At 48.7% G+C, this 25,876-nt stretch overlaps 1 protein-coding gene across 5 annotated transcripts in view; it reads right to left on the bottom strand.

Annotated features, from left to right (window-relative positions):
• Positions 1-25,876, bottom strand: part of LOC137433729 (solute carrier family 12 member 6) — a 180,886-nt gene that overhangs the window by 108,212 nt on the left and 46,798 nt on the right. The window contains exons 1-2 of one of the 5 annotated variants that reach the window (XM_068125998.2): positions 15,031-15,258; positions 2,772-2,825 (exon numbers count right to left, since the gene is read on the bottom strand). The exons of 1 other annotated variant lie outside the window; for it this stretch is intronic. In XM_068125998.2, coding sequence (XP_067982099.2) covers positions 2,772-2,825; positions 15,031-15,145 — 169 coding nt within the window. In that variant the 5' untranslated portion in view covers positions 15,146-15,258. Of the gene's footprint in view, positions 1-2,771; positions 2,826-15,030; positions 15,259-25,876 lie in introns of those variants that run through there. 3 more of the 5 variants (XM_068125999.2, XM_068125997.2, XM_068126001.2) reach the window with 3 other exon arrangements.

Here is a 25,876-nt window from a genome sequence, read left to right as displayed (position 1 = left end):
AACGAACACAAGCGTGGCCTGCACCTTTACATGACATGGGTACCAAGTAACGAAAACAAGCATGGCCTGCACCTTTACATGGCATGGGTGCCAAGTAACGAACACAAGCGTGGTCTGCACCTTTACATGACATGGGTGCCGAGTAACAGACATAAGCGTGGCCTGCACCTTGACATGACATGGGTGCCAAGTAACGAACACAAGCATGGCCTGCAGCTTTACATGACATGGGTGCTGAGTAACAGACATAAGCATGGCCTGCGCCTCTACATGACATGGGTGCCAAGTAACGAACACAAGCGTGGTCTGCACCTTTACATGACATGGATGCCAAGTAATGAACACAAGCGTGGCCTGCACCTTAACATGACATGGGTGCCAAGTAACGAACGCAAGCATGACCTGCACCTTTCCATGACACGTGTGCCAAGTAACGAACACAAGCATGACCTGCACTCTTTACATGACATGGGTGCCAATAAACGAACACAGGCATGGCCTGCACCTTTACATGACATGGGTGCCGAGTAACGAACACAAGCGTGGCCTGCACCTTTACATGACATGGGTACCAAGTAACGAAAACAAGCATGGCCTGCACCTTTACATGACATGGGTGCTGAGTAACAGACATAAGCATGGCCTGCGCCTCTACATGACATGGGTGCCAAGTAACGAACACAAGCATGGTCTGCACCTTTACATGACATGGATGCCAAGTAATGAACACAAGCGTGGCCTGCACCTTAACATGACATGGGTGCCAAGTAACGAACGCAAGCATGACCTGCACCTTTCCATGACATGGGTGCCATGTAACGAACACAAGCATGGTCTGCACCTTTACATGACATGGGTGCCAAGTAACGAACACAAGCGTGGTCTGCACTCTTTACATGACATGGGTACCAAGTAACGAAAACAAGCATGGCCTGCACCTTTACATGGCATGGGTGCCAAGTAACGAACACAAGCGTGGTCTGCACCTTTACATGACATGGGTGCCGAGTAACAGACATAAGCGTGGCCTGCACCTTGACATGACATGGGTGCCAAGTAACGAACACAAGCATGGCCTGCACCTTTACATGACATGGGTGCTGAGTAACAGACATAAGCATGGCCTGCGCCTCTACATGACATGGGTGCCAGGTAACGAACACAAGCGTGGTCTGCACCTTTACATGACATGGATGCCAAGTAATGAACATAAGCGTGGCCTGCACCTTAACATGACATGGGTGCCAAGTAACGAACGCAAGCATGACCTGCACCTTTCCATGACATGGGTGCCAAGTAACGAACGCAAGCATGACCTGCACTATTTACATGACATGGGTGCCAATAAACGAACACAGGCATGGCCTGCACCTTTACATGACATGGGTGCCGAGTAACGAACACAAGCGTGGCCTGCACCTTTACATGACATGGGTACCAAGTAACGAAAACAAGCTTGGCCTGCACCTTTACATGGCATGGGTGCCAAGTAACGAACACAAGCGTGGTCTGCACCTTAACATGACATGGGTGCCGAGTAACAGACATAAGCGTGGCCTGCACCTTGACATGACATGGGTGCCAAGTAACGAACACAAGCATGGCCTGCACCTTTACATGACATGGGTGCTGAGTAACAGACATAAGCATGGCCTGCGCCTCTACATGACATGGGTGCCAAGTAACGAACACAAGCGTGGTCTGCACCTTTACATGACATGGATGCCAAGTAATGAACACAAGCGTGGCCTGCACCTTAACATGACATGGGTGCCAAGTAACGAACGCAAGCATGACCTGCACCTTTCCATGACATGGGTGCCATGTAACGAACACAAGCATGGTCTGCACCTTTACATGACATGGGTGCCAAGTAATGAACAAAAGCATGACCTGCACCTTTACATGACATGGGTGCCAAGTAACGAACACAAGCGTGGCCTGCACCTTTACATGACATGGGTGCCAAGTAACGAACACAAGCGTGGCCTGCACCTTAACATGACATGGGTGCCAAGTAACGAACGCAAGCGTGATCTGCACCTTTACATGACATGGATGCCAAGTAACGAACACAAGCGTGGCCTGCACCTTAACATGACATGGGTGCCAAGTAACGAACGCAAGCGTGACCTGCACCTTTACATGACATGGGTGCCATGTAACGAACACAAGCGTGGTCTGCCCCTTTACATGGCATGGGTGCTCAAGTAACGAACACAAGCGTGGCCTGCACCTTAACATGACATGGGTGCCAAGTAACGAACGCAAGCGTGACCTGCACCTTAACATGACATGGGTGCCATGTAACGAACACAGGCGTGGCCTGCACCTTTACATGACATGGGTACCAAGTAACGAACACAAGCATGGTCTGCACCTTTACATGACATGGATGCCAAGTAACGAACGCAAGCGTGACCTGCACATTAACATGACATGGGTACCAAGTAACGAATACAAGCGTGGTCTGCACCTTTCCATGACATGGATGCCAAGTAACGAACACAAGCGTGGCCTGCACCTTAACATGACATGGGTGCCATGTAACGAACGCAAGCGTGACCTGCACCTTTACATGACATGGGTGCCATGTAACGAACCACAAGCGTGGTCTGCACCTTTACATGACATGGGTGCCAAGTAACGAACACAAGCGTGACCTGCACCTTTACATGACATGGGTGCTCAAGCTTCCTTCGGGTGTCCGACGGTGCGACGGACCACAGGCCCAACAAACCCACAAAAGGTGTAATGGCCGTGCACTGTACCTAGGAGCTTGCTCTCCTCGTTCATGTGGTCTGCAAAATGGAAGCCCTTCTCTGCTGAAAGAGAAAACATTTGAAACACATGAAAACAATCGTCGAAAATCCCTGCAACACACGATGCTCTCAAACTCTGTCTCAAGGTTCACGTACAAAACTTGGCATCTTGTTAAGACAAACTTGACATCTTGTTAAGACAAACTTGGCATCTTGTTAAGACAAACTTGCCAGGACAATGGTCAAGAGAATGCAAGCAACACATGACCAAGAGCATGCTGGTAATGTGAACACATGACCAAGCGCATGCTGTTAACATGAACACATGACCAAGAGCATGCTGTTAACATGAATACATGACCAAGAGCATGCTGTTAACATGAACACATGACCAAGAGCATGCTGTTAACATGAACACATGACCACGAGCATACTGGTAATGTGAACACATGACCAAGAGCATGCTGTTAACATGAACACATGACCAAGAGCATGCTGTTAACATGAATACATGACCAAGAGCATGCTGTTAACATGAACACATGACCAAGAGCATGCTGGTAATGTGAACACATGACCAAGAGCATGCTGTTAACATGAATACATGACCAAGAGCATGCTGGTAATGTGAACACATGACCAAGAGCATGCTGTTAACATGAATACATGACCAAGAGCATGCTGGTAATGTGAACACATGACCAAGAGCATGCTGTTAACATGAATACATGACCAAGAGCATGCTGGTAATGTGAACACATGACCAAGAGCATGCTGTTAACATGAATACATGACCAAGAGCATGCTGGTAATGTGAACACATGACCAAGAGCATGCTGTTAACATGAACACATGACCAAGAGCATGCTGTTAACATGAACACATGACCAAGAGCATGCTGTTAACATGAATACATGACCAAGAGCATGCTGTTAACATGAACACATGACCAAGAGCATGCTGTTAACATGAACACATGACCAAGAGCATGCTGGTAATGTGAACACATGACCAGGAGCATGCTGTTGACATGAACACATGATCAAGAGCATGCTGTTAACGTGAACACATGACCAAGAGCATGCTGGTAACGTGAACACATGACCAAGAGCATGCTGGTAACGTGAACACATGACCAAGAGCATGCTGGTAACGTGAGGTTAGCAGACGCATCATGCAAAAAGCAAATGAGAAACAGTGCGACCATAAACCAGACACAGCGTGGAGAACACAACACTTGGTGCTTCATTGTGTGTGTACACGCACACACACGCACACACGCGCACACACACGCACACACACACGTGCACACGCACACACACGCGCACACACACACGCGCACACGCACACACACACACACACATGCGCACACACACACGCACACGCTGGTAATGAAGAAGAAGCCATTGTGCAAGGCTTATGGAAATCATGTAAATGGAATTTTTTTAAAGGTAACAAGGTACTGACTGCACCGATGAGCAAAACGAAACAAGTGAAAAAGAACCAATAAATAACTCCAATCATCAAGTAGCAGACCCTCATTAAATAACTTGCTTATGACAGTCAATATCCCCCCCCCCCCCCCCCAAACTTTATAACCTTTGGCTGTGTTTGATACTCCTGCTTATGATAGTCAATATCCCCCCCCCCCCCCCCCCCAAACTTTATAACCTTTGGCTGTGTTTGATACTCCTGCTTATGATAGTCAATATCCTTGTTTCTAATCTTCTTCAATTAATTATCTTTCTGATTCCCAGGAAAATCCTGCTCATCTCTTTGCTGATGATTCCCCTCTACTGCATCATTTCTCATCCATCAGACAGACAAGCAATGGCCTCTCTCTTCCCTCTGTGTAGACCTTGATAGAATCAGGAGCTGGTCCCACACTTAGAATACATCCTTCATCCCAAAGGACCATCTGCGAAACCTTCCCATCTATTTCCTAAACAAACCACTGGGAGATCAGGTCACTCAAACATTTGGGCCTCACCATCATCCATGATGTTTCTTGAGCAGACCATATTCCCAAGATGGCCTCCAAAGCCAGCCACGGACTGGGCATCCTTCAGCGTGTGAGGTCTTTTCATGGTCAATCTGAACTTTTGCAACCTACAAGGCCTTCATTTTCAGCTTGATGGAATACCATTCTCCCCTTTGGGCTGGCACCACCGCTTACCCTGCCGCCCTTCTTGATGCCGTAGTAAGTAAGGGCCTCAAAACCATTGGGATCTCCTGTGACGTGGTCGAGGGTCTCGGCCTGTTACTCTCACATCACAGACACGTTGCTGGTCTCTCTGTATTCTGCCGTCTCATTTTTGTCTTGCACTCTCTGCCCTCTCTTTGGATCTGTCCCTCCCAGGTTTCTGCAGGGTGCACAAGGCCTTCCAGTAACCCTCTTCTTGTTAAACTCCCAAAAACCAAGCTCACTGATCACCACTCATGTGTTCCTCTTTTCTCTCGCCTGTGGAAACAACTTTCCCAGTCTGTTCAGTCCCATTCTTTCTTCCCTCCAGGGCTTCGAGACAGGTGTTCATCACTACTTCGGGTCACTACAGCCCAACACTGGATCGTGTATTGCTGCACCACTCCCACAACCTGCCCCATCCATGATACCCATTATTTATTCTCCTCAAATTACCCCATTCCCAACCTTCATCCAGGTTACTGTGATTTCTCCCCCTTTCACTCAGCACTTTTCCTTTTTGGCTTGTTCCTTTTCTGGTTCATTCCCACTCCACCCTTCCTCTTCTTGCTGTGTATCATTTGGCTTGTGTGCGGCTTGTTCACCCCCATGCGTCCTTCTCCCACTCCCTTAATATTATATGATTTCCCCCTTTCCATTTTGTTCCATTTCATTCTGCACGAGCTCCACCTGGAGCCTCGACCATGTACGAGTACACGAAAAAAGGAGCTTCGTGCCGTCTCAGAGCAATTGCATGAATCACGGCATCCGGTTTTTGCTGGTGAGCTCTTTTTAATTAAACTCCAGTATGGAAACATACAAGTCATGCATGTTCGTCACCAGCGAGCTCAGGTCAGCACAAAACGGCAATCCAGGCACACAAACATGGTGGTGCGACATCTGACAGATACTTGCAATTCCCCCACATGAAACAACAGACCTCACTCACTCTTTAACCAAGCAGCTCTCAAAGTCCAGCAAGTTCAACCTCAACAAACCTGGGAAATATTCTGCATTTCCAAAACGACCATTTAAGGCAAGAGCAGCACGAAAAAAACAAAAAAAATCCAACACAGACTACGATTACTAGTACTACCACTACCACTACCACTACCACTACCACTACCACTATAATAGCTTCCACCTTCTTGTACAATCGACTGGGAAAATATTAGGGAAAATATTTCACAAACCAGCTGGCCAGGCCTTGTATTCCAATGAAAGTAATTTGTAATTTGTTCAACGTGTCGGCGATAATTCACCTCCTTTTCATGAAGGCCGCCATGGGATCATCAACATCGACTAATGCTAGGGGACAAGACACCTGGCTCAACGTTCATCCACGGGGAATGCGATATCATCGTTTTGATGGAACAACCTGCTTACCGTGCACCAGTCTGACACTTTATAGTGAGGTCGGGAATCAAACCCTGACTAAAGAATTCAAAAGCAGGTGTGATACCTTTGCACCATCCCATCCCATGATGATGCCCAATAATGCCCAAACATGGGCATGATGACGGGCAAACAAACAAATGCCCAATCAAACTACAAAACAAAAGTTGCTTGTGAAATGCTCTTTGCCCATGATTGACTTTTCCTTCGTGCACAATAAGGGAAAGGAAGGGAAGGTGTCAGCGAATGGTGAACATACATCATACTTTTGGACACCTTCTATCGTGAACCACAAGTTGGGTCTACTGTACAAACTTTGAAACCAAACTATGGAAAGACCTTCAGGCTCATCAGGAAGCACAGGAGGGTGTTCAGGAAGGCAAAAGGTGCTGGAATGTGATGTTGAGCAGCATGAAGACACAGGACAAAGATAAACGAATAAAATCACGGGAAGTTAAAAATGAGCAGACCCCAGACCTATACATGGCAGGGTACATGGCAAAGGGGCACCCACATGCTCAGACATTGGTCAATTCCTGTTAGTCCAAGGGAATCTTGGGGGACAGGAGGGAAAGATAAGCTTGCGGGAAACGAAGGAAAGATAGGCTTGGGGGACAGGAGGGAAAGATAAGCTTGCGGGAAACGAAGGAAAGATAGGCTTGGGGGAAACGAAGGAAAGATAAGCTTGCGGGAAACGCAGGAAAGATAGGCTTGGGGGACAGGTGGGAAAGATAGGCATGGGATAAAGGAGGGAAAGATAAGCTTGTGGGAAAGGAAGGAAAGATAGGCTTGGGGGACAGGAGGGAAAGATAAGCTTGCGGGAAACGAAGGAAAGATAGGCTTGGGGGAAACGAAGGAAAGATAAGCTTGCGGGAAACGAAGGAAAGATAGGCTTGGGGACAGGTGGGAAAGATAGGCATGGGATAAAGGAGGGAAAGATAAGCTTGTGGGAAAGGAAGGAAAGATAGGCTTGGGGGAAAGGAGAGAAAGATAAGCTTGTGGGAAAGGAAGGAAAGATAGGCTTGGGGGAAACGAAGGAAAGATAGGCTTGGGGAAAGGAGAGAAAGATAGGCTTGGGGGAAAGGAGAGAAAGATAGGATTGGGGGAAAGGAGAGAAAGATAGGCTCGGGGGAAAGGAGGGAAAGATAGGCTTGGGGAAAAGGAGAGAAAGATCTCTGCGCTCTATCTTACCCTCTCTCTATTCTCTTCACCCTCTCTTTTGGTCAAGGTCATCTGCCATCAGCTTGGCAATCAGCCAACATTTCCGCTTTACACAAAAAATGTGCAAAACAGATCCTTGCAACTACAGACCAATCAGCCTGCTCCCAATAATCAGCAAGGTCATGGAATCCATCATTGCTTCGGATATCAAATCCTTCCTCTTCTCCAATGGCTTGATCTCGGATCATCAATTTGGATTCAGACCAGGTCATTCTACTCTGGACATGCTGCTTCTGCTGTCTCAACAATGGATGGAGGTCCTCAATGCCAAACAGGAAATTAGAGTTGTCTCCCTTGACATATCACATGCCTTCGATACGGTCTGGCACCCAGCTCTGCTCACCAAACTCTCCTCCTATGGTATCCATAGGAGGGATTTCCGTAGGGACTTCCGCTTCCGGTCCGGTCTGGAGAGGATGCTGGCGTTACTTGTTCGCCGCTTCTCCGACTGGGTCATTGTATATAGTCTGCTTTTCTGGTGGTCGTGGCGGCTTTTTGGCCGTTGGGTCTGCCCTCTGCTCGGTCCTGGCTCTGCTCCTGGCTTCACCTGCCCGGCTCTTCCACTGTTTCCTCAGGCCCGCTCCCGTTGTTTGTGGCTGTTATATGCGGCTGTGGCTGTTTGCCGCTGTGGTCTTGGTTTGCTTGATTAGCGGCTGCGGTCGTTTGCCGCTGCGGCCTTTGCTGTCTTGATTAGCGGCTGCGGCCGTTTGCCGCTGCGGCAAGGCCTACTCGTCCTCCTCAACCTTGGCCTCTTACTCGTCCCTTCGCTCCTGCCTGGCATGGCTCTAAGGTACTCCGCCGCAAGGCTTCTTCTGCTCAATACTCACTCCACCCCATCATGCATCTCTGCAATCAAATCCCACGGACTCCTGCGACGACCCAGATACATTCATAAGAGGCTCCGGTCGTAAGTTTGTTTATTTACAAACAGGTCACTTCATTCCCGTAATCTGGTCGGCTCAGCGCACTCCCACTCATCGTCCCAGCGCACCTTGTCACAGCAACGCACACGATCGCACCTCCTGTCTGCAAACCCTGGCTAAATCACCTAAGTTCATCCCCACCGTACAAAGCAACATCAAGCTCACCCTGTTCAATACCCGGTCCCTCAACAACAAAAGCCTCATCCTGAACGACTACATTCTGGAAAATAAACTGGACTTTCTCTGTCTCACTGAAACCTGGCAACAACCACTGGACTACTTCTCACTCAACCTCACTACACCCAATGGATATTCTTACATCAATAAACCACGCTCGGAGGGCCGAGGTGGTGGAATTGCGGTAATTCACCGACAGGACATCAAGACTAGGCTCATCTCCATCTCATCTGCTCCATCATTTGAACACCTTGCTTTTAAACTCTCTGGTCACACACAGTCAGTCATGGCTGTCGTCTACCGCCCTCCCCAACCACACCCATCATTCCTGTCTGACTTCTCCTACTTTCTGACCCAGCTCTGTTCCCTCTCCCCCTCAATCCTCCTCCTCAGTGATTTCAATATCCACATGGACTCCACTGACTCCACAATAACCACTGACTTCACTGATTTACTCACCTGCTTTAACCTCACTCAACATGTCAACTTTCCTACCCATAACCGTGGGCACATTCTGGACCTTGTCTGCTCTACTGGATTAATTTTGCACCATCTCTCTGGCTCTGACCTCACCCTCTCTGACCACTTAGCCATCACTATGACCATCAACATCCCTACCCCAGCACCAAGGCATTATCGCACTATCAACTTCCGTAAGCTAAACGCTCTTTCACCTACCTCATTCTCATCCACCCTCTCTGAAAAAATGTCCACTTCTCCCTTCGTTGACCTCCACACCCCTTCTGACCTCACTGACTACTACAACCACACTCTCTCCTCCTCCCTTGACCAGCTTGTGCCTATAAAAACCAAATCAGTTTCTTTCACCCATTCTGCTCCCTGGTTTACCCCTGAACTCCGCCTGATGAAAACTCGTGCTCGCCAACTTGAAAGACTCCACAATAAAACAGGTCTCACAATTCACTCCCAAGCCTACAAGGACCACCTACAACACTACAAAGATTCCCTCTCCCGTGCCCGCTCCGCCTACTACTCTCAAATTATCCACTCTGGCTCTGGAAACCCAAAAGCACTCTTCTCTACAATAAACAAACTCCTCAGTCCCCTGGACACCACCACCCAGTCATTCACAGTAGACAACTGCATCTCCTTCCTTTTATTCTTCTAAAGCAAAATTGACAACATCCACAGCAGCTTAACCACCACCGCACCTGCTACCCCTCAAACCACCTGCCCCCCCCCCCTTATCCTGCCAACCCCTGTCTCAGTTCTCCCCAGTCTCCCCTAATGACCTCTCTGAACTCCTCATAGGAATGAAAACTGCCACCTGCACTCTTGACCCCATCCCCTCCAGCTTTGTCAAGGCCTCCCTTCCTGCTCTCTCTCCACTTATCACTGCAACAATAAACTCCTCCCTGTCTACAGGCATAGTCCCACCATCCCTCAAAATTGCTGCTGTTACCCCCATTCTGAAAAAACCTGGACTCAACCCTGACACCCTAAACAACTTCAGACCCATCTCCAACCTTCCCTTTCTGTCAAAAGTTTTGGAACGCGCTGTAGCCACTCAACTCAAACAGCACCTCTCTGCCAATAACCTGTATGAAACATTCCAATCCAGATTCCGCTCCAACCACAGTACTGAAACTGCTCTCCTCAAAATCACCAACGACCTTCTCCTCTCCTCTGACACTGGCAACCTCAACATTCTCATCCTCCTCGACCTCAGCGCCGCCTTTGACACCATCAATCACACCATCCTCCTCACCCGACTTGAAACCACCTTTAGCATTACCGGCACTGCCCTCTCTTGGATCAAATCATACCTCTCTGACAGACGCCAGTTCATCTCCATCAATAACTGCAAATCCCCCACTGCTCCCCTCCCCCAAGGTGTCCATCAAGGTTCAGTTCTTGGCCCCCTCCTCTTCATCCTGTACCTGTCCCGCTTGGTCACTTAATCCGCCGTCATGGTCTCCAATTCCACTGCTTCGCCGATGACATCCAGCTTTTCATCTCCACCAAGTCCATCTCCACCGCCACCCACTCTATCCTGACAAACTGCATCACTGAAATAAAATCCTGGCTTCAAATCAACTTCCTCAAACTTAACTATGATAAATCTGAAATAATCATCATTGGCCCAAAAACGCTCACCAAATCCACCCATAACTTTGCCCTCAACATCGACGGTTTCCCAATATGCACCTCCTCTCACATCCGGAATCTTGGCATCATCTTTGACCAAACTTTTTTTTTTTTTTTTTTTTTTTTTTTTTTTTTTTTTTTTTTTTTTTTTTTTTTTTTTTTTTTTTTTTTTTTTTTTTTTTTTTTTCCCTCCCTATACTGAATCGAGGCTCGTGAAAGAGCTGACAACCGCGAGGGAAAGACAGCACATGGGGACCACGAGGGAAAGACAAAGACAGCACATGGGGACCACGAGGGAAAGACAAAGACAGCACAGTGGGACCACGAGGGAAAGACAAAGACAGCACATGGGGACCACGAGGGAAAGACAAAGACAGCACATGGGGACCGCGAGGGAAAGACAAAGACAGCACATGGGGACCACGAGGGAAAGACAAAGACAGCACATGGGGACCACGAGGGAAAGACAAAGACAGCACAGGGGGACCACGAGGGAAAGACAAAGACAGTACAGTGGGACCACGAGGGAAAGACAAAGACAGTACAGTGGGACCACGAGGGAAAGACAAAGACAGCACATGGGGACCACGAGGGAAAGACAAAGACAGCACATGGGGACCGCGAGGGAAAGACAAAGACAGCACATGGGGACCGCGAGGGAAAGACAAAGACAGTACAGGGGGACCGCGAGGGAAAGACAAAGACAGTACATGGGGACCGCGAGGGAAAGACAAAGACAGTACATGGGGACCGCGAGGGAAAGACAAAGACAGTACAGGGGGACCGCGAGGGAAAGACAAAGACAGTACAGGGGGACCGCGAGGGAAAGACAAAGACAGTACATGGGGACCACGAGGGAAAGACAAAAACAGCACATGGGGACCGCGAGGGAAAGACAAAAACAGCACATGGGGACCGCGAGGGAAAGACAAAGACAGCACATGGGGACCGCGAGGGAAAGACAAAGACAGTACAGGGGGACCACGAGGGAAAGACAAAGACAGCACATGGGGACCACGAGGGAAAGACAAAGACAGCACATGGGGACCACGAGGGAAAGACAAAGACAGCACATGGGGACCACGAGGGAAAGACAAAGACAGCACATGGGGACCGCGAGGGAAAGACAAAGACAGTACAGGAGGACCGCGAGGGAAAGACAAAGACAGTACATGGGGACCGCGAGGGAGAGACAAAGACAGCACATGGGGACCACGAGGGAAAGACAAAGACAGCACAGGGGGACCACGAGGGAAAGACAAAGACAGTACAGTGGGACCACGAGGGAAAGACAAAGACAGTACAGTGGGACCACGAGGGAAAGACAAAGACAGCACATGGGGACCACGAGGGAAAGACAAAGACAGCACATGGGGACCACGAGGGAAAGACAAAGACAGCACATGGGGACCGTGAGGGAAAGACAAAGACAGTACAGGGGGACCGCGAGGGAAAGACAAAGACAGTACATGGGGACCGCGAGGGAAAGACAAAATCAGCACATGGGGACCGCGAGGGAAAGACAAAGACAGTACATGGGGACCGCGAGGGAAAGACAAAATCAGCACATGGGGACCGCGAGGGAAAGACAAAGACAGTACAGGGGGACCGCGAGGGAAAGACAAAGACAGTACATGGGGACCGCGAGGGAAAGACAAAATCAGCACATGGGGACCGCGAGGGAAAGACAAAGACAGCACATGGGGACCACGAGGGAAAGACAAAGACAGCACATGGGGACCGCGAGGGAAAGACAAAGACAGTACAGGGGGACCGCGAGGGAAAGACAAAGACAGTACATGGGGACCGCGAGGGAAAGACCACCCTTTCCCGAGGGAAAGACCCTCTGGTTCACCCTTCGACAAATACACTAAACAGATCACAAAGACAGCCTTCTTTCACCTGAAAAACATCGCCCGTCTCCATCCATCCCTCTCCTCCACGGCTGCAGAAACCCTCATCCATGCCTTCATCACCTCCCGTCTGGACTACTGCAACAGCCTCCTCTATGGTTCACCCTCAATAATCACCAATAAACTCCAATACATTCAGAACTCCGCTGCCGGTCTACTCACCCATTCCCGGACCCGTGACCACATCACCCCCGTCCTTTACAAGCTTCACTGGCTCCCCATCCCCCAGAGAATCCAGTACAAAATCCTCCTCTTGACCGACAAAGCCCTCCATAACCTGGCCCCATCCTACCTGACTGACCTCCTCTCCAGACACACTCCCACCCACAACCTCTGCTCTGCTGGTACCAACCTCCTGACCCCCCCCCCCCCATGCGGATCAAATTCAAATCCTGGGGGGCCAGGGCCTTCTCCATCGCTGCTCCCACCCTCTGGAACTCACTACCTCACACCATCAGAGACTCCTCCTCACTCACCACATTCAAAACATCACTCAAGACCCACCTGTTCAACACTGCATTCAACATTTAACCCACAGCATTTAACCCCTGACTATCTCTTCTCCTTCTCCTTCCTTTTGCTTTGATTATTTACCGATTGATTTTTGTCTTTTTGCACTTGTTTTTTGGACTCTGTCGAAGCGCCTTTGGGCTTCTTGAAAAGCGCTATATAAAATAAATGTATTATTATTATTATTATTAACCATGGAAATCTCCATGCATGGCTTGCCGACTTCCTCTATGGTCGTAGTCAACGTGTGGCCCTGAATCGATTTCTCTCATCTCCCAATCCTGTTCAGGCTGGAGTTGTTGTTGGAAAATCCTCTCTGTCTCTTTGCTGATGACTCCACTCTCTGCCGCTCCATACCTCATCCCTCAGATTGGCAGTCTGCAGCCTGCTCACTCTCTGCAGACCTGGACAAAATCACAGACTGGTCAAACAAGTGGAACATGTCTTTCAATCCTGACAAATCTTACATTCTCACTATATCTCTCCAAAAAGACCGACTGGACAACCCTCCCATCTACTTTCTGAACAATCCTCTCCAAGAAGTTTTGTCACTCTCTCTTTTGGGTCTCACTATCTGCCATGATCTTTCTTGGGAAAACCACATTTCCAAGCTGGCCTCCAAAGCGAGTCGCCGACTGGGCATCCTCCGTCGTGTGAAGTCCTTCCTTGGCACACCTGAGCTCCTCACCACATACAAAACTTTCATCCACAGCTCAATGGAATACTGCTCTCCCCTCTGGGCTGGTGATCCTGCCTCACACCTAGCTGGTCTTCATGCTGTTGAAACCAAAGCTTTCAGAATCATTGGAATCTCCCGCGATGAAGCTAACTCCGAGGGCCTTTCACTCGCTCACCGCAGGCAGGTAGGTGGTCTTTCTCTCTTCTACCGACTCCTCTCCGGCTTTGCTCCCCCAGCTCTCTCTGGGCTCTGTCCCCCAAATATTCCTACAGGTCACACAAGATCTGCCTGCAACCCTCTTATGGTTAAACTGCCAAAATCAAGACTCTCTGCTCACCTTCACTCCTTCATTCCTCTTTTCTCCCGCCTCTGGAACAAACTCCCTCACTCTCTTCAATCCCAATACTCCCTGCAGGTCTTTAAAACAGCTGTTCACCACCATCTCTTATCTTCCCCCCATCCAAAACCTTGATCTTTTCTGTCTCCATTAATTCACCCCAGATCCACTTTTTTGAAATTCCGACTTCTTTCCTGGAAGTCCTCGCAGTGTTCATGTGTTTTATACCTCCCCCCTCCCCCTTTCCATGCCTCCTTCCCCCAAGCCCTCTCCCTCCGACAGATCTCCCGATGTCCATGTTCTCTTCTGTTGTACTTGTGTGCTTCCCTCTCTTTGCCCATCTTGTCTCCCACTCCCTTTATCTTATATTTTATGTGTCAGTTTGTCTTTTTGTGATTAATGTTAGCTCTTGCACGAGCCTGGATGTTGTGTACAAAAAAGAAAAAGAAAAAATAAGGGGCTTGGGGGACAGGAGGGAAAGATAGACTAAAGGGAGTTGGGTCGTTAGGAGTCTGTGATAGAAGGAGAAAAGGTGGGGCGGGTGGGGGGTAGGAGGTGAAGAATGGAAAAGCCAAGGGGTGAGGAAGGTAGGGGGTGTGGTGACTTCAGGCCTTTCAGATGCACAAAGAAGTTGCAAGAAGAAACAAAGTTATTATTGGTTTAATCTGAAGCAAGCAGCAGCAAGATGTCAAAGTGCAACTTTGTAACTATCAAGAAATCAGACTTAAGGCCGTGGTGCTCAAACATGCATTGCCCGTTGTGAGAGCAGAAGTTAAACTCTGAGCTGGCGATCGCAACACACCCGACTCTCCATAAACTCACCAAGCGCCGGGGTGTCGTCCGCCGGGGAACCATAGTTCACAAGCGCAATGCCCTCTACGCTGTCCATGTGAGATTCATTTTTATCGTCAACCGGCACCACAGTGAATGTGGGCATTTTACAGGAGCTCCTTATGCGGATCGTTTCTTCGAGGTAACAGCCCAACACCGGATCGTGGATCGCTGGACCACTCCCACAACTTCCCCCACACCGGAACACATGAGCAGTGTGCACCGCCTTATCCAGGCCGAGGAAGCAGCATTCCCACATCATGATTTTCTTTCACTTTAGATGCTCAATATCACCCCTGTAACTTTCTCTGCTAATCTGTACAGAGGGGCACATATATACATACATATATATATATATATATATATATATACACTTTTGCTTTTGGATTATGTGGTTGGGATTATCCATTTTGACATAGAAATGACACAGCCAACCAACAAAAGCAACTCTTCTCTACTCGACCAATTTGAATCAAAAAGAGAAAAGAGCAGGGTCAGCCCCGGGCGGCATTTTCCTTGTGGTCCACAAACTTTCTCAGGGCCCGAGAGACCCAGCCTCAGCACGCAGTCGTTTTTATAGCCGACTTGCAGATCTGTTGCAGATTATTTAGGTAAATTGTTCATTGGATAAAGCATGAAACACAATTTGTGTATAACGTAGTTAGTCACGGCCCCCTTATTCCATGAGCAAAGTTATTGCTTAAACACCAATGCATTTGTTTGCATGTAGCACATCACGGCAGGTTTGCAAGTTGCTGGAGCTGTTTGCTAATGTGCCACCTATGGGTTACAAGAGGAATTTAGAAACGGTTCAGGGTGCCAGGGATAAATTGCTTACTTCGTCGAAAGACACCGTGGAATCTTGAACCTTCAGCTGCTAAGGATAGCAGGTAGGACACCCACCTCGAGGTCCATCCGAGGGATGGCAATCTCTAAACTTTGTGATGCAGCACACTCTCCCTGCTAAGCACCGATCCCGACACTTTATAGACGGCCTGGGAATCGAATGCGGACCAGACCCCTCAAAGGCAAATACGCTACCTCTCCGCTACCCTGTCAGACTCCAGGTGTCATCCATCATTATTTGTTTTTGGCTGTTATAAAGGGCATCACCATGGAAACCCTTTCAAATTCAGGATGCCATTAAGGCATGCAGAAACAAGCGGAGGTGAACATGAAATTTACAAATACTTGATGAGATGTGCATATAGTCGTGGCCAAAAATATTGGCACCCTTGCACTTTTTTCAAATAATGCACCATTTCTTCCAGAAAATTGTTGAAATTAAAATAATATTTTGGTATCCACATTTGTACTTATTTGCTTTGCGGTGGGACAAAACAAAAAAGCTGAAAAAATGACTAAATCTTATCTTATTCCACACAGAAATCCGAAAATGGCCCGGACAATATTATTGGCACCTTTTAGAAGTTGTTAGAAATAATTACATTTCAAGCAGGAGATTATCCTTTACTTTGGAATTGAACTCACCTGTGGTGAGTTACAGGTGCCTGCAATATAAAAATCACTCATTAAACCACTTTGAATAGAGAACAGGAGTCATTCTGCTGTTTTGTGTCACTGTGTGTACCGCAATGAGTATGAAGAAAATAAAGAAAACCAGAGAATTGTCTGAAGAGGTCAGGCACAGATTGTAGCCAAGCATGGACAATCAAGGCTACAAGTCCATCTTCAGAGACCTTGATGTTCCTGTGTCCACCGTAGGCAATGTTATCAGGAAGTTTAAGGCCCATGGCACCTTAGCCAACCTCCCTGGACGTCCACAAGAGAAAACCGGATCGAAGATTGCAGCAAAGGATTGTTCGAATGGTGGAGAAAGCACCTCGATCAACAACCAAACAGATTCAAGCTGATCGTCAGACACAAGGTACGACAGTTTCAACTCACACGATCCGTCGCCAACTCAATGAAAGGGGGTTCTATGGTCGGAGACCCAGGAGGACCCCACTGCTGAGAGAGAGAGAGAGAGAGAGAGAGAGAGAGAGAGAGAGAGAGAGAGAGAGAGAGAGAGAGAGAGAGAGAGAGAGAGACATAAGAAAGCCTGACTGGAGTTTGCCAAAACACACCTGAACAAGCCAAAATCCTTCTGGGAGAATGTCCTGTGGACAGACGAGACCAAATTAAAGTTTTTGGTAAAGCACATCATCTCTATGTTTACAGAAAACATGATGAAGCCTTCAAAGAAAAGAACATCTTCCCAACAGTCAAACTTGGAGGAGGTTCAATGATGTTTTGGGGTTGCTGTGCTGCCTCTGGCACTGGGTACCTTGAATATGTGCATGGCATCATGAAATCGGGAGATTACCCAGCTGGGTCTCCTTCGAAGGTCATGAGTCTTGCAGCAGGACAATGACCCCAACACACACTTCAAAAAGCACCCAGGAATGGTTCAAGACAAAACGCTGGACTGTTATGAAGTGGCCAGCAATGAGTCCAGATCTAAATCGCATTGAACACCTGTGGGGAGATATGAAAACAGCAGTTGGGAGAAGGCACCCTTCAAATCTGGGAGAACTGGAGCAGTTTGTACAAGAAGAGTGGGACAAACTGCCAGTAAGAGGTGGAGGAAGCTCATTCATGGCTTTAGGAAGCGCTTCGCTGCAGTTATTTTGTCCAAAGTCTGTGCTGTCAAATATCAAGTCAAGGGCGTCAATAATTTTTGTCATTTTCATTTCTTTTTATTTTCTGATTTAAAAGGATGTATTAAGTTGTGAATTAAAAACAAAGGTTCTGTAATATTAACAGTGAAATAAAGAATTGCGGAGACCAAATACTTTTGTCAATTTCAACTTAATTTTAGAGAAAATTGTGAGTTATTTGAAAAAGGTACAAGGGTGCCAATATTTTTGGCCACAACCGTATATATAAGCAGCAAGGATAGGTGATGGAGATAGGTCACAGGATGTCCTCGAGGTACGCACACTCGCCTCTAAACAGTCTAGCCTCGGTTTGAATCTCGGCCTAGCTATAAACTGTCATCTCAGTGTTTCACAAGTGGGGCGATTCATCAATGTGTGCGCCATCCGTCGGATGCACCTTAAACTGGGTGTTCTGTCTGCCGACGCCAGTTGGTGGACGTTATAGATCCCACGGTGTCCTCTGCGAAGAGTAGGCGAGCTATCACCGGCACGGTGGCAAAATTACCCATTCCTGCCCTAAGCAGCCAGTTTGTGAAAGACTTCCCCTGGCCAGCCGTGCAAGAATGTGCAAATAATTGCGAACACGAAGAAGAAGAAGAAGTCGGCTGACAAAGGCGATGTTATCTGACTTCCAAGCAGATGGAAGATGTCCTCAGGCAAATGACAGGGTGAAAGTGTCAGCAAAACGACAGACAAAAATGCTTCGTCAAATATATAAAGCTTATATTTATTGTTATGTGTGTACTGGAGTAGCTAGTTGCTGGCAGTGTGCAAGCATGCTCCGCTATATATATATATATACATACACACACACACACACACACGCACGCACGCACGCACGCACGCACGCACGCACATCGTCCTTACCAAAAAACTATGGTGGCAAAGCAAGGTGAAAACTCACACATTGACTTGGAGAGTTTCAAACACAAAGTCTAATTAGAATTATGAGCGCTGTGCATTGTGGGGTTCTTTGGGAGCCAATGGATGAAATCAACAGGACTGCCGTGGGAAGCAAAGAGAAGCTGAAGTTTTGGGTGTTACCCCGTGTCTTTTGCTCCGACAAAAGGTTAACGGCCAAAATCTCAGCTTCTCCTTGCTTCTCAATCGATGTCTTGTCAATTTCATCCATTGCTTGAAATCCTGAAGGGCTGAGTGCGACAGAACAGCCTCTGGAAGGTGGTTCCAACAACGAGAGAAGTGAGGAATGAAGGAGTTGAGGAATGCAATCTGCCTACATTTAGGAAGTTTAACCAGGAGAGGATTAGTGGAAGAACACGTGCATTCTCGAGTCAATAGGGAGGGTCAGGGGTCAGAGCAGAGGGAGCAATGTTGGAGAACAGATGACAGAAAACAGACACCACCGATCTACTCGTCATGGAAGAGAAACAGACCTTGAGCTTCAGCTTCATCACTGGAGTTCACAGTTACGAGAGCTTTAGATTCTGGAGAACCCAGGAGAGACGATGTGATACTGGGGCGCCCGCACATAGCGGAGAGCAGTATTCCTTGTGGACTGTGAGTGTTCTCTGACTTTCCAAAGAAAGACTCGGATCGACGGAATATGCGGTCTCTGGCTGGGTTTGGAGGCTTGTTGTGTGCTTGGTCCAAAAAAGGTCATGCGTGATGGTGAGGCCCAGAGGGTCAAGAGACTGAACGTGGAGACAAACTCCGAGCATTGAAGGAATATTTTACGATGTTCTACAATACAAGGTCAATGTGAACCTGGCACCTTTCCCTCAAATTTACATAAACAAGTGCATCATTCAGCACCAGCAATGTGACCACGGCTATAGTAACTTCATTCAAATCCGAGCACAGACGCTCCATTTAAGAATAAATCCCATTCCAACAGATACAGACTGTAAACACGAATCAAAAGTTTACCGAGTTTGTGAGGTTCGTGGTACTCACTTTACAAGCCGTGCACAACAACAATTCAGTCTGCACCAACAACAACTACATTCATCATGCGTCAACATGCCAATCAAACCTGTTTTTCATGCAATTATGAAGAGGAAAGGAGGTTGGAATTTTGCCAAAATTATAATAATAATCCAGGTTTCAGTATAACATGTAAAATATACATACACATGGCATGGGCCAAACCCAACATTAACACCCCACTATAACATGCCGCGTTTTCCACACCAAACACACACACACACACACACACACACACACACACACACACACACACACACACACACACACACACACACACACACACACACACACACACACACACACACACATGTGCCCTTTGGGAATGGGTCAGGCTAATAATAAAGCTCCCCAAGCAGATACAAAAATCCAAAAAATAACCCGACTTTGGAGCAGAGCAAAAACCAACTATACAACTACGATTGTAGAACAACCTCAAAACTGTGCTACTGAAACAGTTTGACCATTTAAATAAGAAGGTGCTCATGGTGGGTCTGACATTTGAAAGCAGTGCAAGGAAGTGCTGATATGTCAAGTAGGGTTGCAGCAGCAGATGCAATGGGGGTAGCAGGGGCAGTGCTTGAGCTAATGGGCAACGGGGGCAGCGGGGGCAGTGGGGGCAGCAGGGGCAGTGCTCGAGCTAATGGGCAGCGGGGGCAGTGCTTGAGCTAATGGACAGTGGGATCAACCGGGGTTAGCGGGAGCACTGGAGGCAGTGGAGGCAGTGGGGGTAGTGGGGGCAGCGGAGGCAGTGCTTGAGCTAATGGGCAATGGGGGCAGTGGGGGTAGCAGGGGCAGTTCTCACACTAATGGGCAGCGGGGGCAGTGGGGGCAGCAGGGGCAGTGCTTGAGCTAATGGGCAGTGGGGGCAGCGGGGGCAGCATGGGCAGTGCTTGAGCTAATGGGCAGCGGGGGCAGCGGGGGCAGTGGGGGCAGCGGGGGCAGTGCTTGAGCTAATGGGCAGCGGGGGCAGCGGGGGCAGTGGGGGCAGCAGGGCAGTGCTTGAGCTAATAGGCAATGGGGGCAGCAGGGGCAGTGGGGGCAGCAGGGGCATTGCTTGAGCTAATGAGCAATGGGGGCAGCGGGGGCAGTGGGGGCAGCAGGGGCAGTGCTTGAGCTAATGGGCAATGGGGGCAGTGGGGGCAGCAGGGCAGTGCTTGAGCTAATGGGCAACGGAGGCAGCGGGGGCAGTGGGGGCAGCAGGGGCAGTGCTCGAGGTAATGGGCAGTGGGGGCAGTGCTTGAGCTAATGGGCAGCGGGGGCAGTGCTTGAGCTAATGGACAGTGGGGTCAACCGGGGTTAGCGGGAGCACTGGAGGCAGTGGAGGCAGTGGGGGTAATGAGGGCAGTGGGGGCAGCGGAGGCAGTGCTTGAGCTAATGGGCAATGGGGGCAGTGGGGGCAGTGGGGGTAGCAGGGGCAGTTCTCGCACTAATGGGCAGCGGGGGCAGTGGGGGCAACAGGGGCAGTGGGGGCAGTGCTCGAGCTAATGGGCAGCGGGAGCAGTGGAGGCAGCAGGGGCAGTGCTTGAGCTAATGGGCAGTGGGGGCAGCGGGGGCAGCATGGGCAGTGCTTGAGCTAATGGGCAGCGGGGGCAGCGGGGGCAGTGGGGGCAGTGCTTGAGCTAATGGGCAATGGGGGCAGCGGGGGCAGTGGGGGCAGTGGGGGCAGTGCTTGAGCTAATGCCAAAGAAGTGGTTACAACGTTTGACAGGTGTTGGAATGGCAAAGCATCGAACTACGGGCAATTTCATTTGCTGAGAGGAAGGTGCCATGTTGACTACGGGCACAATTACAGTTTATCGTGTTCCAACACGAGATTACTAGACTTTGACGACCCGGGTCTGAAATTAATAATTCTGGTCAAGAGGGGAAAGACCGTTAGTTTGAAGACGTGCTTCGATAGGTCACAATACACCGTCTCCAGACTCACATGTGGATCAAGACCGATACAATGTCAGCGATCACCTCCTCTTACCCGCGACTGCCATCTCCCTGCCACAACCAGTTACAATACCGGCATGATGCAGTTCATTCTTCACATCATCGCAAACTTATTCTTCAGCAGCACGGATTCAGTATCCTAGCAACCTCCTTTTATAACCAGGGTATCTTACATGTAAACATGAATGTGGGCAGCTATACAACTATGAGTATCCACCTTTGTGTGTGATTGCATATATATGAATGTGTGCGCGTGTGTGTATCAGTGTGTGCGTGCACGTCATCCTTGATGTGACATTGACATTATTATGAAATTCATGTGAACATGTATTGTGTACACTATGTATTGTATTGTGTATGTAAATACACGATGTATTGTGTACGATGTCCACATTCTGCAATGTGATAGCATGCATCTTTTACTGCTCACATCTGGCAGATTTTGATGATAACCAGGAATGTGTAACAACATTTAATAATAATAATACATTTATTTTATATAGCGCTTTTCAAGAAGCCCAAAGGCGCTTTGACAGAGTACAAAAAACAAGTGCAAAAAGACAAAAATCAATCGGTAAATAATCAAAGCAAAAGGAAGGAGAAGGAGAAGAGATAGTCAGGGGTTAAATGCTGTGGGTTAAATGTTGAATGCAGTGTTGAACAGATTGGTCTTGAGTGGTGTTTTGAATGTGGTGAGTGAGGAGGAGTCTCTGATGGTGTGAGGTAGTGAGTTCCAGAGGGTGGGAGCAGCGATGGAGAAGGCCCAGTCGCCCAGGATCTGAATTTGGTCCGGATGGGGGGGGGGGGGGGTCAGTAGGTTGGTACCAGCAGAGCGGAGGTTGCGGGTGGGAGTGTGTCTGGAGAGGAGGTCAGTCAGGTAGGATGGGGCCAGGTTATGGAGGGCTTTGTAGGTCAAGAGGAGGATTTTGTACTGGATTCTCTGGGGGATGGGGAGCCAGTGAAGCTTGTAAAGGACGGGGGTGATGTGGTCACAGGTCCGGGAATGGGTGAGTAGACGGGCAGCGGAGTTCTGAATGTATTGGAGTTTATTGGTGATTATTGAGGGTGAACCAAAGAGGAGGCTGTTGCAGTAGTCCAGACGGGAGGTGATGAAGGCGTGGATGAGGGTTTCTGCAGCCGTGGAGGAGAGGGATGGATGGAGACGGGCGATGTTTTTCAGGTGAAAGAGGGCTGTCTTTGTGATCTGTTTCGTGTATTTGTCAAAGGAGGGGGGTTGGTCAAAGATGATGCCAAGATTCCGGATGTGAGGGGAGGTGGATACTGGGAAACCGTCGATGTTGAGGGCAAAGTTATGGGTGGATTTGGTGAGCATTTTTGGGCCAATGATGATTATTTCAGATTTATCATAGTTAAGTTTGAGGAAGTTGATTTGAAGCCAGGATTTTATTTCAGTGATGCAGTTTGTCAGGATAGAGTGGGTGGCGGTGGAGATGGACTTGGTGGAGATGAAAAGCTGGATGTCATCGGCGAAGCAGTGGAATTGGAGACCATGACGGCGGATTAAGTGACCAAGGGGGGAAAGGTACAGGATGAAGAGGAGGGGGCCAAGAACTGAACCTTGGGGACACCTTGGGGGAGGGGAGCAGTGGGGGATTTGCAGTTATTGATGGAGATGAACTGGCGTCTGTCAGAGAGGTATGATTTGATCCAAGAGAGGGCAGTGCCGGTAATGTTAAAGGTGGTTTCAAGTCGGGTGAGGAGGATGGTGTGATCGATGGTGTCAAAGGCGGCGCTGAGGTCCAGGAGGATGAGAATGTTGAGGTTGCCGGCGTCAGAGGAGAGGAGAAGGTCGTTGGTGATTTTGAGGAGAGCAGTTTCAGTACTGTGGTTGGAGCGGGATCCGGATTGGAATGTTTCATACAGGTTATTGGCAGAGAGGTGATGTTTGAGTTGAGTGGCTACAGCGCGTTCCAAAACTTTTGACAGAAAGGGTAGGTTGGAGATGGGTCTGAAGTTATTTAGGGTGTCAGGGTTGAGTCCAGGTTTTTTCAGAATGGAGGTGACAGCAGCAATTTTGAGGGATGTTGGGACGATGCCTGTAGACAGGGAGGAGTTTATTGTTGCAGTGATAAGTGGAGAGAGAGCAGGAAGGGAGGCCTTGACAAAGCTGAAGGGGATGGGGTCAAGAGTGCAGGTGGCAGTTTTCATTCCTATGAGGAGTTCAGAGAGGTCAGTAGGGGAGACTGGGGAGAACTGAGACAGGGGTTGGCAGGATAAGGGGGGGCAGGTGGTTTGAGGTGGAGCGGGTGCGGTGGTGGTTAAGCTGTTGTAGATGTTGTCAATTTTGCATTGGAAGAATGAAAGGAAGGAGATGCAGTTGTCTACTGTGAATGACTGGGTGGTGGTGTTCAGGGGGCTGAGGAGTTTGTTTATTGTAGAGAAGAGTGCTTTTGGGTTTCCAGAGCCAGAGTGGATAATTTGAGAGTAGTAGGCGGAGCGGGCGTGGGAGAGGGCATCTTTGTAGTGTTGTAGGTGGTCCTTGTAGGCTTGGGAGTGAATTGTGAGACCTGTTTTATTGTGGAGTCTTTCAAGTTGGCGAGCACGAGTTTTCATCAGGCGGAGTTCAGGGGTAAACCAGGGAGCAGAATGGGTCAAAGAAACTGTTTTGGTTTTTATAGGCGCAAGCTGGTCAAGGCAGGAGGAGAGAGTGTGGCTGTAGTAGTCAGTGAGGTCAGAAGGGGTGTGGAGGTCAGCGAAGGGAGAAGTGGACATTTTTTCAGAGAGGGTGGATGAGAATGAGGTAGGTGAAAGAGCGTTTAGCTTACGGAAGTTGATAGTGCGATAATGCCTTGGTGCTGGGGTGGGGATGTTGATGGTCATAGTGATGGCTAAGTGGTCAAAGAGGGTGAGGTCAGAGCCAGAGCGATGGTGCAAAATTAATCCAGTAGAGCAGACAAGGTCCAGAATGTGACCACGGTTATGGGTAGGAAAGTTGACATGTTGAGTGAGGTTAAAGCAGGTGAGTAAATCAGTGAAGTCAGTGGTTATTGTGGAGTCAGTGGAGTCCATGTGGATATTGAAGTCACCGAGGAGGAGGATTGAGGGGGAGAGGGAGCAGAGCTGGGTCAGAAAGTAGGAGAAGGCAGACAGGAATGATGGGTGTGGTTTGGGAGGGCGGTAGACGACAGCCATGACTGACTGTGTGTGACCAGAGAGTTTAAAAGCCAGGTGTTCAAATGATGGAGCAGATGAGATGGAGATGAGGCTGGTCTTGATGTCCTGTCGGTGAATTACAGCAATTCCACCACCTCGGCCCTCCGAGCATGGTTTATTGATGTAAGAATATCCATTGGGTGTAGTGAGGTTGAGTGAGAAGTAGTCCAGAGGTTGTTGCAAGGTTTCAGTGAGACAGAGTTGTTGCCAGGTTGCCAGTTTATTATCCAGAATGTAGTCGTTCAGGATGAGGCTTTTGTTGTTGAGGGACCGGGTATTGAACAAAGTGAGCTATTGGCCGGGTATTGAACAAAGTCACAAAGTGAACAAAGTCCGCAAGCCAAGACAACAAAGGCCGCAGCGGAAAACAGCCGCAGCCGCAAACCAAGACAACAAAGGCCGCAGCGGCGAACAGCCGCAGCCGTAAACAACGGCCGCAAACAGCGGGAGCGGGCCTGAGGCGACAGTGGAAGAGCTGGGCAGGCGAAGCCAGGAGCAGAGCCGGGACCGAGCAGGGAGCAGACCCAATGGCCAAAAAGCCGCCACGACCACCAGAGAAGCAGATTATGTACAATGACCCAGGAACCCAGTCGGAGAAGTGGCGAACAAGCAACGCCAGCGTCCTCTCCAGACCGGACCAGACCGGATAATTTGTGTTGTGTTATTATATCGTGTTTTGTTGTTGAGATATTAAAGTAAATGTGATTTTTGCTAATGGTGGAACCAAAATGGCCACCACGGCCTACATGGGGGATTTTCGTGAGGTTCTAGATCTGAAATTCTTCAGAAGGACATCATGTAGAAGTGTGCCAAGATTCATGCTTCATGTGCCAAGATTCATACAGACAATTCCTTCATATTTTGCACAAATAAACTGTAGTGTACAAAATCAACCTTTTGCCGTCGACTTTGCCAACACCGACCTTTGCAAACAACAACTCGCAGGTTGTTAATCAGGTTGAAGAATACGAACAATCTCACATGTTACCATCATGGGTCATTGTGTCAACGTCTAAATCCGTGCATTGTATGGTTGGGGATTCAAAAAGGGATTCAAAATTTCCACAACCTCACATGTTACCATTATGGGTCAACATCTAAATCCATGTATTGGATGG

The sequence above is a fragment of the Myxine glutinosa genome, chromosome 10 (assembly GCF_964187855.1).
Source record: "Myxine glutinosa chromosome 10, kmMyxGlut1.1, whole genome shotgun sequence".
Taxonomy (NCBI): Eukaryota; Metazoa; Chordata; class Myxini; order Myxiniformes; family Myxinidae; genus Myxine; species Myxine glutinosa.
The sequence above is the reverse complement of the archived record's forward strand: the minus strand, read 5'-3'. Positions and strand labels throughout refer to the sequence as shown.